Below are 15,280 nucleotides of genomic sequence, written 5' to 3'. Positions count from 1 at the left end.
CAACCAAATGAGGTTGATATATGCGAATCCAAATAAAATCCCATATCCAAGTATCTCTTGGACTTATAAAGAAGGTGAATGATGCATGGTGCTAAAGATTTAACAGTTTAGAATATTAATGTAGTTTTATATATGTGTCTCTATACGATTTAATTTCATTATCCATCATACTTGGTTGTGTGCTGTCATATTTCAACAAGATATCTAAGTACATAACAGTGCACGAAACACTAAACACAGCATGCAAGAATATCTGAGATGTTACACTTTACAGAATCTTTTGTCGGTAGGTGGCGGTTTACCTTATACGCAGCCGCGTTGCAGTGTAGCGTCCAGAAACGTCGAGTTTTCTTTTGTCCTGAGAGAGAAGGGAAAGACGTAAATCTGAAATCGACATCTGTTGTCTGTATAATTCATACAATAATTGGAAATATAAAAGTAATCCTGTTAAAAGCGATCCATATACAAACAAACAATTGATTTATTAAGTTCATCTAAAATGTAGTGGTGTGAAGAAAGAACAACAAAGATAGGGATTTTTTTTTTTCATTTTAATTAGTGATATTTCTTACGTGAATGCCATAACAACTAGCCAGACATATACCAAATGATAAACTCTGTTATATGTTTTTATAACATCTTTCAAATTTTTGGTGATCTCTTCTGCTAATTCTTTGTTCATAAAATAAAAATACAGAGTGAATACTTAGCGTAAAACAGTATAACTAGAAAAAATGCAGAGTGAGTGGTGAGCGTAAAACTATATAACTAGAAACAATATACAATAAATAGTGAGCGTAAAACAGTATACCTAGAAAAAATACAGTGACTGTAAAACAGTATACCTAGAAAAAATACAGTGACTGTAAAACAGTATAATTAGAAAAAATACAGTGACTGTAAAACAGTATACCTAGAAAAAATACAGTGACTGTGAAACAGTATAATTAGAAAAAATACAGTGACTGTAAAACAGTATACCTAGAAAAAATACAGTGACTGTAAAACAGTATAATTAGAAAAAATACAGTGACTGTAAAACAGTATAATTACGAAAAATACAGTGACTGTAAAACAGTATGATTAGGAAAAATACAGTGGCTGTAAAACAGTATGATTAGGAAAAATACAGTGACTGTAAAACAGTATAACTAGAAAAAATACATAGTGAGTGTAAAACAGTATACCTAGAAAAAATACAGTGACTGTAAAACAGTATACCTAGAAAAAATACAGTGACTGTAAAACAGTATAATTAGAAAAAATACAGTGACTGTAAAACAGTATAATTAGAAAAAATACAGTGACTGTAAAACAGTATACCTAGAAAAAATACAGTGACTGTAAAACAGTATAATTAGAAAAAATACAGTGACTGTAAAACAGTATAATTACGAAAAATACAGTGACTGTAAAACAGTATACCTAGAAAAAATACAGTGACTGTAAAACAGTATAATTAGAAAAAATACAGTGACTGTAAAACAGTATAATTAGAAAAAATACAGTGACTGTAAAACAGTATACCTAGAAAAAATACAGTGACTGTAAAACAGTATAATTAGAAAAAATACAGTGACTGTAAAACAGTATAATTACGAAAAATACAGTGACAGTAAAACAGTATGATTAGGAAAAATACAGTGGCTGTAAAACAGTATGATTAGGAAAAATACAGTGACTGTAAAACAGTATGATTAGGAAAAATACATAGTGAGTGTAAAACAGTATAACTAAAAAAATACACAGTGAATAGTGAGCATAAAACTGAAAAACAAGAAAAAATACATAGTGAATAGTCAGTATAAACTGTACACAATAAACACTGACTGACGACATAAATGTGTGTAAAGGGGTTCAGTCAGGCTCCAATAAACGTTGAATGGTGACGTGCTTGTCTATGTACTTATTATGTTAAAGGTGTAATCAATGGTCTCTGTAATTAGTTCTGTAGCTTTCATGCTATTATTTACTAACTGTATTAAAGAATGGAACAAGCATTGCTTCTGGTAGATCTCTCAGACATGTTCCAACAACAATTATGGTCTTCCCCATAAGCCAACATAGGAAGTTGTCCTCCACTATAGTTTTTCATCTGGCTTTTGTAGTACATTGGAAAGTAAGGCGAGTAAGGGAATTGCCCACCATACATATGGTGATGGTGGAATTGATGTTGCTTCATCCATCCTGGATAAATTGGTTCATTAGTCCAGGCTTGTTTGGGAAATCGCACTTTTTTACATCGTTGACAGTGCTGGATGGCAGGAGAGGAATGAGAACTGGTTGAAACAGACAGTAACACTGGCCCTGTTGTAGAGGGCGCAACCGTTTGTCCGCTAGCAGGTTTGATTGTTGTATCAGGAATTGCTTCAGTAATCTCGATCACAGGTGTACTTACTGGTTGAGATGCTAAAGCTGGTGAAGGCGACCGTCTGGCAACTTCCTCGAATGTGATAGGAGTATACAAGGAACGAGTGTCTTCACTGGGTGGTGCATATGAAACCTTTGGTTGAGTTGTCACTGGACGTCTTCCACCCTTCCTTTTGTGTAACCAGTAGGTCTTCATTTCTCCTTTGCCCTATTTTAGATATAAATAAAAATATTCCCAAAAATATTATGTTAAATGGAATATAAATAAAAAACAATGTACATTATATTAATACGATCTGAAATATGCAAATAATCATCTTAAATAACAAGTACAGTCAGTATTAAGTCGTGGTGAAAAGGAAAATTTTAAACTACATTTTAACATTGCTCGTCTTTGGTAGTTTTGCCAGTTTTGGAAGACCATTAAGCAACAAACTATTCATACACTAAGATAATAAATATTTGATCATACAGGGGATTTAGAATTTCAAAAAGTGAATATCCTGTGTGCTTTATGACATTCAAATAGAAATAAATGAGAATCATCTTGGGATATAAGGGCCATTCAGAATCTAGACCGAATAGTCGTTGGTAATCAAAGTGTAATAGAGTACGACGTCATTAGGAGAAAGCAGTCAAAAGAGATTGGAGTAGAGTGACTGAACGCGATTCTCACTCGTCGATTTCTGTGTATTTGGGTTTCATAAACAGACGCTGGAAGGTGCAGTCCTCGTAAGCTAAATGTAAGCAGAAGGAAGTGATGTACTCTGAATCTGACAGCTTCACAAGAAAGTCTTATGTGGTGAAAGCTACGCTGCAGACCTGTTGTTACGATAAATAATCATTAGATAGAGTATGACTGGTTTTATTTAATTGCGCGCAAAGCTACAATAAGGCAATCTGCGCAAGTCGTCCCTCATTTAGTAGTGTAAGATTAGAAGGAAGGCAGGTAGTCATCCCACAATCCACAGCCAACTCGTAGGTTACTCTTTCACCAACGACTAGTAGAAACGACTGTCACAATATATCGTCTCACAACTGGAAGTGTGAGCATATTTGGTAGGACTGGAGCTAAAACTCGCCACTCTCATACTGCAGAGTATGACTGAATGTGGTGACATGAACTAATACGTTAACATGAAGGCACTCCTTATCAGTATATATTACCTTTACTAGATGGTATTTACGAAAGACAGGTTAATAATGAACACACAGAACAGTAATCTACCATTTCCACTGAAAACCCTTAACAAAGGTTTCTTCTATAAATTATAATTATAACTTTACTTCGGCTTCTTTCTATTTGTCGTCTTGTTATAAAAAAGTTGACCTAACTTCAGCCACTTTGCCCTTGTCTTCTCAATAAAGTTATTAGGATCTTATTTTGGACACTCTGTCTTTGTCTTCTTTCTACAGTAATGATGCCTTACATTGAGCTCTCTGCCTTTGTCTTCTTTCTACAGTAATGATGCCTTACATTGAGCTCTCCGCCTTTGTCTTCTTTTTATAGTAATGATGCCTTACATTGAGCTCTCCGCCTTTGTCTTCTTTTTACAGTAATGATGCCTGACATTGAGCTCTCTGCCTTTGTCTTCTTTCTACAGTAATGATGCCCTACATTGAGCTCTCCGCCTTTGTCTTCTTTCTACAGTAATGATGCCTTACATTGAGCTCTCTGCCCTTGCCTTCTTGATCTAGTAATGGTGACTCTACCTTGTATAGTGTCTTGGTCTTTGTGGTTGTTTGGACTATCAGTACAGCATACTGAAACCTTCAGTTGTACAGTAAATTGGTGTTGTTTGGACTATCAGTACAGCACACTGAAACCTTCAGTCGTACAGTAAATTGGTGTTGTTTGGACTATCAGTACAGCATACTGAAACCTTCAGTCGTACAGTAAATTGGTGTTGTTTGGACTATCAGTACAGCATACTGAAATCTTCAGTCGTTCAGTAAATTGGTGTTGTTTGGACTATGAGTATAGCATACTTTAACCTTCAGTCGTACAGTAAATTGGTGTTGTTTGGACTATCACTACAGCATACTGAAACCTTCAGTCGTACAGTAAATTGGTGTTGTTTAGACTATCAGTACAGCTTACTGAAACCTTCAGTCGTTCAGTAAATTGGTGTTGTTTGGACTATGAGTACAGCATACTTAAACCTTCAGTCGTACAGTAAATTGGTGTTGTTTGGACTATCAGTACAGCTTACTGAAACCTTCAGTCGTTCAGTAAATTGGTGTTGTTTGGACTATGAGTACAGCATACTGAAACCTTCAGTCGTACAGTAAATTGGTGTTGTTTAGACTATCAGTACAGCTTACTGAAACCTTCAGTCGTTCAGTAAATTGGTGTTGTTTGGACTATGAGTACAGCATACTTAAACCTTCAGTCGTACAGTAAATTGGTGTTGTTTGGACTATCAGTACAGCATACTGAAACCTTCAGTCGTTCAGTAAATTGGTGCTGTTTGGACTATCAGTACAGCACACTGAAACCGTCAGTCGTACAGTAAATTGGTGTTGTTTGGACTATCAGTACAGCATACTGAAACCTTCAGTCGTTCAGTAAATTGGTGTTGTTTGGACTATCAGTACAGCATACTGAAACCTTCAGTCGTACTGCTGTCTGTAGGTTGGTTTAAGCATAAAAAGAAAACAAAAACAAACACTCTTAAATAGGGTAACTGTTCTGTTCATTATCCAAGGAAAAGAACTTAAGTACGTACCTTTACAGGAATAGTTCCTCGTTCTGAGATCTCCCAGTCATTATTAATAAGCTGATTTTTTGTTACCTCACTAATATGTATCTTCAGAGCCTATAGAAAAACCAAATCATTGTTACTGGGACACGAATTCAAACTTATTTGCAGTAAGACACAATTAAGAACTCGTTGTTACTGAGACACAGTTAACGACTCTTTGTTACTGAAATAGGTTAACAAATCCTTATTACTGAGACACAATTAGAACTCGTTACTGATACACAACGACTCCTTGTTACTAAGACACAATTAACAACTTCTTGTTACTGAGACATAATTAACAACTCGTTGTTACCGAGATACAATTAATAACTTGTTGTTACTGAAACACAGTTAATAACGTGTTGTTACTGAAACACAGTTAAGAACTCCTTGTTACTAAGACACAATTAATAACTAGTTGTTACTGAAACACAGTTAATAACTTGTTGTAACTGAAACACAATTAATAACTTGTTGTTACTGAAACACAGTTAAGAACTCCTTGTTACTGAAACACAGTTAATAACTTGTTGTTACTGAAACACAGTTAATAACGTGTTGTTACTGAAACACAGTTAAGAACTCCTTGTTACCGAGACACAATTAATAACTAGTTGTTACTGAAACACAGTTAAGAACTTGTTGTTACTGAAACACAGTTAAGAACTCCTTGTTACTGAAACACAGTTAAGAACTCCTTGTTACTGAAACACAGTTAATAACTTGTTGTTACTGAAACACAGTTAAGAACTCCTTGTTACCGAGAGAAAATTAAGAACTCGTTGTTACTGAAACACAGTTAAAAACTCCTTGTTACTGAAATACAAAAACAACTCGTTGTTACTGAAGCGCAATTATAAAATTATTTTCCTTAAATTATATTCATTAATGAACCAATAACAAAATTGTAACAATAATGAATGTTGAAGTTTCGTACATTTCAATATTTAGTAGTATAAATAAACACATAAGAATATATCACATTTAAATAGTACCATTTCTTGAGATAAATACTATTCAAAACTTCTCTGCTGATTATAGACATTAAAAATATAGAGAAGTTCAAAGATACTTTTTCATTTGATAACAAACGAAGTCTGATAATAAATACTAGATAAACAACAGCATTTGTACAGATTCTTTGATAAATGTTTCAGAATTACTCATTCAATGTTCAGCAACTTTATCATACTGAACAATGTTCGTTATAAATACTAATATAAGAATACAACGAACAGTGTCAGAAATAACAAAATATATATATAATTAAACACGACAAGAGAGGGAGCTATTGCAACAGAAAAAGTAGAAAAGATGTGAAATCACTCCAAAGGTTCCAATTTTTATTCACAAATTGAAGACTTTCTCTTATCAAAAGTTGGCGATAATTACATGCACATCAGAGAATTGAAAAGTGTTCTAAGAAATGAGTCATGTTTCATTTTAATTATATATATAGGAGAGTTAAGTGCAGTTTGAGGTTTAACTTCATTTCTATTAGAATCTCATATTTTCCAAGACATTGCATTTGCAAATGGTGAGAAGACTTAGCTACGTAGATGGTTTGAACTACCACGAGTATATTTATATGTGACATTTGAACTGGAGATAAAATGTTTTCAGTATTAAACAAGATATTGGTTTGCAGTGACGACCTGAATACGATACAGAGTTTATGATGGATGTAGAAACCCGTGACAAACTTAACCAGTTAGGTTTCACAATAACCGTTAATGATGGAAGTAGAAACCCGTGACAAACTTAACCAGTTAGGTTTCACAATAACCGTTAATGATGGAAGTAGAAACCCGTGACAAACTTAACCAGTTAGGTTTCACAATAACCGTTAATGAAAATTAACAGAAATTCCACACTTTTCGGATTTTCCTCCGACTCTTATTTTTCAAGTAAAATGCCTTAGAATTTCCAAATACCAGTAATAGCATATTTATATTATTTTTATTATCATCATAGATTTACTGAAAATAGAAGATATCTCATGATATTTACATTTACTTTAATATAAAAATTGAAATAACAAACACCGTAAGCCCATAAATCTAATCATACCTGAATCGCCATTATATACATTAAGAGTGACAGTCGATATTTTAAAATGCCACTATACACTATTTACAGTAAGTCTGTTTCGTATCACACGAATAAACCACATATACTGACTCCATAGACTGAGATTGAAGTCCTGTTTCATAACACATTACATAAGACACCTCTAGTCACTACATATAATGATATAGCATACCTGTTACATAACACATAAAATAAACAAGCTTCAGTCACTACATAAAGTGGAATAGAAGACATATTTCTTAGAGGTTACATAAAACAGCATCAGTAACTACACTGAATAAGACAGAAGATCTGTTTCATAGCACATTACATAAACCAGCTATAGTTACAACACAGAGTGAGAAAGAAAAACTCTTTTAAAAAATATTACATTAACGAGCTCTAGTCACTAAACAGAGTGAGAAAGAAGGCGTGTTTTAAAACACATTACATAAACCAGCTCTAGTCACTACATAGAGTAAGATAGAAAACCTGTTTCACAACAAATTACAAAAACCAGCTTTAGTCACTACACAAAGTGAGATAGAAGACTTGGTACAAAACACATCACATAAAACAGCTTTAGTAACTATATAGAATGAGATAGAAGGCTTGGTACAAAACACATCACATAAACCAGCTTTAGTAACTATATAGAATGAGATTGAAGACTTGGTACAAAACACATCACATAAACCAGCTTTAGTAACTATATAGAATGAGATAGAAGACTTGGTACAAAACACATCACATAAACCAGCTTTAGTAACTACATAGAGTAAGATAGAAGACCTGTTTCACAACAAATTACAAAAACCAGCTTTAGTCACTACACAAAGTGAGAGTAAAGGCCTGTTTCATACACATTACATAAACCAGTTCTATCCACTACATATAGAATGAGATAGAAGATTTGGTACAAAACACATGACATAAACCAGCTTTAGTAACTATATAGAATGAGATAGAAGATTTGGTACAAAACACATGACATAAACCAGCTTTAGTAACTATATAGAATGAGATAGAAGATTTGGTACAAAACACATGACATAAACCAGCTTTAGTAACTATATAGAATGAGATAGAAGATTTGGTACAAAACACATGACATAAACCAGCTTTAGTAACTATATAGAATGAGATAGAAGATTTGGTACAAAACACATCACATAAACCAGCTTTAGTAACTATATAGAATGAGATTGAAGACTTGGTACAAAACACATCACATAAACCAGCTTTAGTAACTATATAGAATGAGATAGAAGACTTGGTACAAAACACATCACATAAACCAGCTTTAGTAACTATATAGAATGAGATAGAAGACTTGGTACAAAACACATCACATAAACCAGCTTTAGTAACTATATAGAATGAGATAGAAGACCTGTTACACAACACATGACATAAACCAGCTTTAGTAACTATATAGAATGAGATAGAAGACTTGGTACAAAACACATCACATAAACCAGCTTTAGTGACTATACAGAATGAGATAGAAGACTTGGTACAAAACACATCACATAAAACAGCTATTGTCACTACATAGAGTGAGACAGAATACACGTTTCAAAACACATTACATAATTCACCTCTAGTCACTAGATAGAGTGAAATAGAAGACATATTTTATAACACATTATATAAACCAGCTATAGTCACTACATAAAGTGACATAGAAGATCTGTTTTATAACACATTACATAAAGTAGCCCTAATCAATACACAGAGTAAGATAGAAGAACTGTTTTATAACATATTGCATAACCCAGCTTTATTCACTATATAGAGTAAGATAAAAAACCTGTTTCATAACACATTACATGAACCAGCTTTAGTCACTTCATAAAGTGAAACAGAAGATCTATTTCATAACACCTTACATAAAGAAGCTATGGTCAAAACACAGTGAGAAACAGAGGGCCTGATCCAAAACGAATTTCATAAACCAGCTCTAGTTACAACATAGAGTGAGACACAAGACCTGTATCATAACACATTGCATAAAACAGCTTTAGTCAAAACACAGAGTGAGATAGAAGACCCGTTTTATGACACATTACATAAACCAGCTTTAGTCACTCTATAAATTAAGAAAGAAGACCTGTTTTAAAACACATTACATAAACGACATTTAGTGACTAAACAGAGTGAGATAGAAGATGTGTTTTAAAATACATTGTATAAACCAGCTCTAGTCACTACATAAAGTAAGATAGAAGACCTGTTCCATAACACATTACATAAACCAGCTCCAGTCACTAAAGAGAGTGAGACTGCAGGACTGTTTCATAACACATTACACAAATATATTTTAGTCTGTACATAGAGTGAGACTGAAGGCCTGTTTCATACTCATTATATAAACCAGCTCTAGTCAGTATATTGAGTGAGACAGAAGACCTATTCCATAACATGTTACATAAACCAGCTTTAAGCACTACATAAAGTGAGGAAGAAACTTGTTACATAACATATTACACAAACCAGCTCTGGTCATTACATAGAGTGAGACAGAAGACCTGTTTCATAATATATTACATAAAACTCCTTTAGTCACTAGACTTAGTGAGACAGAAGATCTCTTTCATAACACATTACATAAAACAGCTTTAGTTACAACACAAAATGAGATAGAAAACCTCTTTTCAAACACATTACATGAACCAGCTCTAGTCACGACATAGAGCGAAATAGAAGACCTAATTCTGAACACATTATGTAAATCATCTTAAATAACTACAGAGAATAAGAGTAAAGACCTGTTTAATAACACATTACAAAAATCAGCTCTAGTCACTACACAGAGTTATATAGAAGACCTGGTTCATAACACATTGTATAGACTAGCTTTATACACTACACAAAGTGAGATAAAAGATCTATTTCATAACACATAACACAAACCAACTCTAGTCACTACATAGAGTGGAATAAAACACCTGTTTCATAACACATTACGTAAAACTGCTTAAGTCACTACACAGTAAGGTAGCAGACCTATTTCTTAACACATTACATAAACAACTCTAGTCACTAAATAGCGTGAGAAAGAAGTTCTTTTCCAAAACACATTACATAAACCAGCTCTAGTCACTAAATAGCGTGAGAAAGAAGTTCTTTTCCAAAACACATTACATAAACCAGCTTTACTTTCTACGTAGTGTGAGACAGAAGACCTATTTCATATCAGATTACATAAAACAGCTTTAGTCACAACATTGAGTGAGACAGAATATTTGTTTCTTAACACATCACATAAAGTACCTCCAGTCACTATATAGTGTAAGACAGAAGGCCTGTTTCATAGCATATTACATAAGCAAGCTTTATCGACTACATTAAGTAAGACAGATGACCTGTTTTATAACACATTATATAAACCTGCTTTAGTCGCTGCATAGAATGTAATAGAAAACCTGTAAAACACATTATATAAAAGAGATTTAGTCACTAAACAGAGTGAGACAGAAGAGATATGTTTCAAAAAAACATGATATAATCCAGCTCTAGTAACGACATAGAGCGAAATAGAATATCTAATTCTGAACACATTATGTAAACCACATTAAATCTCTACATAGGGTGAAACTAAAGACCTGTTTAATGACAAATTAAATCACTAAAAAATGACTAAATCACTTTTAGTCACTACACAGAGTTATTTAAAAGACCAATTTTATAACACATTGCATACACTAGCTTCATTCATTAAATACAGTGAGATAAAAAAACTGTTTCATAACACATTACAAAACGAGATTTAGTCACTAAACAGAGTAAAATAGAAGACGTGTTTCGAAAAACATTACATAAACCAACTCTAGTCACTACACAGAGTGAGATAGAAGACCTGCTTCACAAAACATTACATAAACCAGCTCTAGTCACGACACAGAGTGAGATAAAAACATGTTTCAAAACACGTTATATAAACTAGCTCTAGTCACTACACAGTTTGAGATAGAAGACCTGTTTCAAAACACATTACATAAACCAGGTTTAGTCACTATATAGATGTCAGACTAAAGGCCTGTCTTTTCTCACTATATAGAATAAAATTATGAGTGTGTTTTTGCTCTACATAATTATAACAGCTCTATATACTAAATAGAATGATGTTATCAACTCGTGATGTTAAGACTAATTAGAATATCCACAGTCAGTATGAAACAATATTATTAATATGTTTTGTTCAAACTAATTCAACCATATTTGTTTCTTATACAGAATACGCTTAGTAATTTATTTTTGTTGAGACTCAATATAGCACATATAATATTAATCGTTAACAAATGGTAACAAACTTATTGTAACATAACGTATTTGTAGTTGTTTTTTTGAATATAATTAGAAAACCTCTGTTCACTCGGGATTATCAGTTTCGTTGTATCGAAAATAATTACATCTACTCTACTCACTAGTCACAATAATATTATCATTTTATTTCCTTTGAGAATAACTCTCTGCACTATATACAACAATTTATCTTTTTTTCCCTAAAAAAACATTAAAACATCTCTGCTCATTGTATAGAATAAGAATCAGTTCCACTGTCGAGAATAAGATTAGATTTTTCCATTGAGAATATTTAGAGCAGTTCTCGAGATTCTGTAGAATAATTTATTATTTTTCTTCCTCTGAAAAAACATTATAACATCTCAACTCATTCTGTATAAAATAATATAGTTAGTTTCTTTCCATTGAGACTACTTAGAACATATATGTTCATTATATAGAATAAGATGATTAGTTTATTTACATTGAAACTACTTACAACTTCTTTGCTCACTATATATAAAACTAGATTATAAGTTTATTTCTGATGACAGTAATTAGAACATCTGTACCCACTATAGAAGAAAATTTTACTAGTTTTGAGCCTTATTAGAACACCTTTGTTCGTTATGTAGAATTTGGTTATTAATATATTTCTGTTTAGATTAACTAGAACACCTTTGTTTGTTATGTAGAATTTGGTTATTAATATATTTCTGTTTAGATTAACTAGAACACCTTTGTTCGTTATGTAGAATTTGGTTATTAATATATTTCTGTTTAGATTAACTAGAACACCTTTGTTCGTTATGTAGAATTTGGTTATTAATATATTTCTGTTTAGATTAACTAGAACACCTTTGTTCGTTATGTAGAATTTGGTTATTAATATATTTCTGTTTAGATTAACTAGAACACCTTTGTTCGTTATGTAGAATTTGGTTATTAATATATTTCTGTTTAGAATAACTAGAACACCTTTGTTCGTTATGTAGAATTTGGTTATTAATATATTTCTGTTGAGATTAACTAGAACACCTTTGTTCGTTATGTAGAATTTGGTTATTAATATATTTCTGTTGAGATTAACTAGAACATCTCTGCTCACTGTGTAGAATAATAATCAGTTTCTTTCGATGAATGTTTGATCTAATATGTCTTGTCTATGGAAACACAGATACAATTATTTTTACAGTTGGTTTGGCTATTAAATTTTCAATTTAATACAAAAGACATCATATGTACTAGTTTAAGGTGGTTTTAATGTTGACATATTTAGATACTAGACATAGAGCTAATATCAGGTGACAATAAATAATAGTTTGTTACTTCAGGTTGATTTAGTTATTAACTTTGGAGACGGCAACTTATTAATACTCCAATACATACAACTGGCTTAACGTCAATACACAATATGTAGAAAAATGCTTTTTCTGAGGTAGTTTTAAATACAAAATAAACGCATATACCTCACTCGTGCTTTCCATTCGAGATGCTGTGTTCACAGTGTCACCAAACAAACAGTATCTTGGCATTTTCAAACCTACAACTCCTGCCACCACTGCTCCAGAATGTACACCTATGAACACAAAGTAACCAGAGGCTTAAAATACGGGTGTCACATATCATAAAGACACTATAAAATGATAAAAACATTACAAACTTATTGTAACATAACTAAAATATCATAAAGACATTATAAAATGATAAAAACATTACAAACTTATTCTAACATAACTAAAATATTATAAAGACACTATAAAATGATAAAAACATTACAAACTTATTGTAACATAACTAAAATATCATAAAGACACTATAAAATGATAAAAACATTAAAAACTTATTGTAACATAACTAAAATATCATAAAGACACTATAAAATGATAAAAACATTACAAACTTATTGTAACATAACTAAAGTATCATAAAGACACTATAAAATGATAAAAACATTACAAACTTATTCTAAAACAACTAAAATATCATAAAGACATTATAAAATGAGAAAAACATTACAAACTTATTGTAACATAACTAAAGTATCATAAAGACACTATTAAATGATAAAAACATTACAAACTTATTCTAAAACAACTAAAATATCATAAAGACATTATAAAATGATAAAAACATTACAAACTTATTGTAACATAACTAAAATATTATAAAGACACTATAAAATGATAAAAACATTACAAACTTATTGTAACATAACTAAAATATTATAAAGACATTATAAAATGATAAAAACATTACAAACTTATTCTAACATAACTAAAATATTATAAAGACAATATAAAATGATAAAAACATTACAAACTTATTGTAACACAACTAAAATATCATAAAGACATTATAAAATGATAAAAACATTACAAACTTATTCTAACATAACTAAAATATTATAAAGACACTATAAAATGATAAAACATTACAAACTTATTGTAACATAACTAAAATATTATAAAGACATTATAAAATGATAAAAACATTACAAACTTATTCTAGCATAACTAAAATATTATAAAGACACTATAAAATGATAAAAACATTACAAACTTATTCTAACATAACTAAAATATCATAAAGACATTACAAAATGATAAAAACATTACAAACTTATTGTAACATAACTAAAATATTATAAAGACATTATAAAATGATAAAAACATTACAAACTTATTCTAACATAACAAAAATATCATAAAGACATTATAAAATGATAAAAACATTACAAACTTATTGTAACATAACTAATATATTATAAAGACATTATAAAATGATAAAAACATTACAAACTTATTCTAGCATAACTAAAATATTATAAAGACACTATAAAATGATAAAAACATTACAAACTTATTCTAACATAACTAAAATATCATAAAGACATTACAAAATGATAAAAACATTACAAACTTATTGTAACATAACTAAAATATTATAAAGACATTATAAAATGATAAAAACATTACAAACTTATTCTAACATAACTAAAATATCATAAAGACATTATAAAATGATAAAAACATTACAAACTTATTGTAACATAACTAAAATATTATAAAGACATTATAAAATGATAAAAACATTACAAACTTATTCTAACATAACTAAAATATCATAAAGACATTATAAAATGATAATAAAACATTACAAACTTATTCTAACACAACTAAAATATCATAAAGACACTATAAAATGATAAAAACATTACAAACTTATTGTAACATAAATAAAATATTATAAAGACATTATAAAATGATAAAAACATTACAAACTTATTGTAACATAACTAAAATATTATAAAGACACTATAAAATGATAAAACATTACAAACTTATTGTAACATAACTAAAATATTATAAAGACACTATAAAATGATAAAACATTACAAACTTATTGTAACATAACTAAAATATCATAAAGACACTATAAAATGATAAAAACATTACAAACTTATTGTAACATAACTAAAATATCATAAAGACACTATAAAAAGATAAAAAACATTACAAACTTATTCTAACACAACTAAAATATTATAAAGACACTATAAAATGATAAAAACATTAAAAACTTATTGTAACATAACTAAAATATCATAAAGACACTATAAAATGATAAAAACATTACAAAGTTATTCTAACACAACTAAAATATCATAAAGACACTATAAAATGATAAAAACATTACAAACTTATTCTAACATAACTAAAATATTATAAAGACACTACAAAATGATAAAAACATTACAAACTTATTGTAACATAACTAAAATATTATAAAGACACTACAAAATG

The 15,280-nt window shown here is 30.4% G+C and overlaps 1 protein-coding gene across 1 annotated transcript in view; it reads right to left on the bottom strand.

The window, feature by feature from the left end:
* Positions 1 to 1,849: 1,849 nt before the first annotated feature.
* The window catches only part of LOC143225235 (soluble guanylate cyclase 88E-like), a 39,641-nt gene continuing 26,210 nt past the window's right edge, over positions 1,850 to 15,280 (bottom strand). Inside the window, exons 7-9 of the mRNA XM_076454711.1 lie at positions 12,944 to 13,053; positions 5,100 to 5,189; positions 1,850 to 2,578 (exon numbers count right to left, since the gene is read on the bottom strand). Of these exons, the coding sequence (XP_076310826.1) occupies positions 1,982 to 2,578; positions 5,100 to 5,189; positions 12,944 to 13,053 (797 nt within the window). The 3' untranslated portion in view covers positions 1,850 to 1,981. The remainder of the gene's footprint in view (positions 2,579 to 5,099; positions 5,190 to 12,943; positions 13,054 to 15,280) is intronic.

The sequence above is a fragment of the Tachypleus tridentatus genome, chromosome 1 (genome assembly GCF_004210375.1).
Source record: "Tachypleus tridentatus isolate NWPU-2018 chromosome 1, ASM421037v1, whole genome shotgun sequence".
NCBI lineage: Eukaryota > Metazoa > Arthropoda > Merostomata > Xiphosura > Limulidae > Tachypleus > Tachypleus tridentatus.
This window is presented reverse-complemented; position numbering and strand designations above follow the sequence as displayed.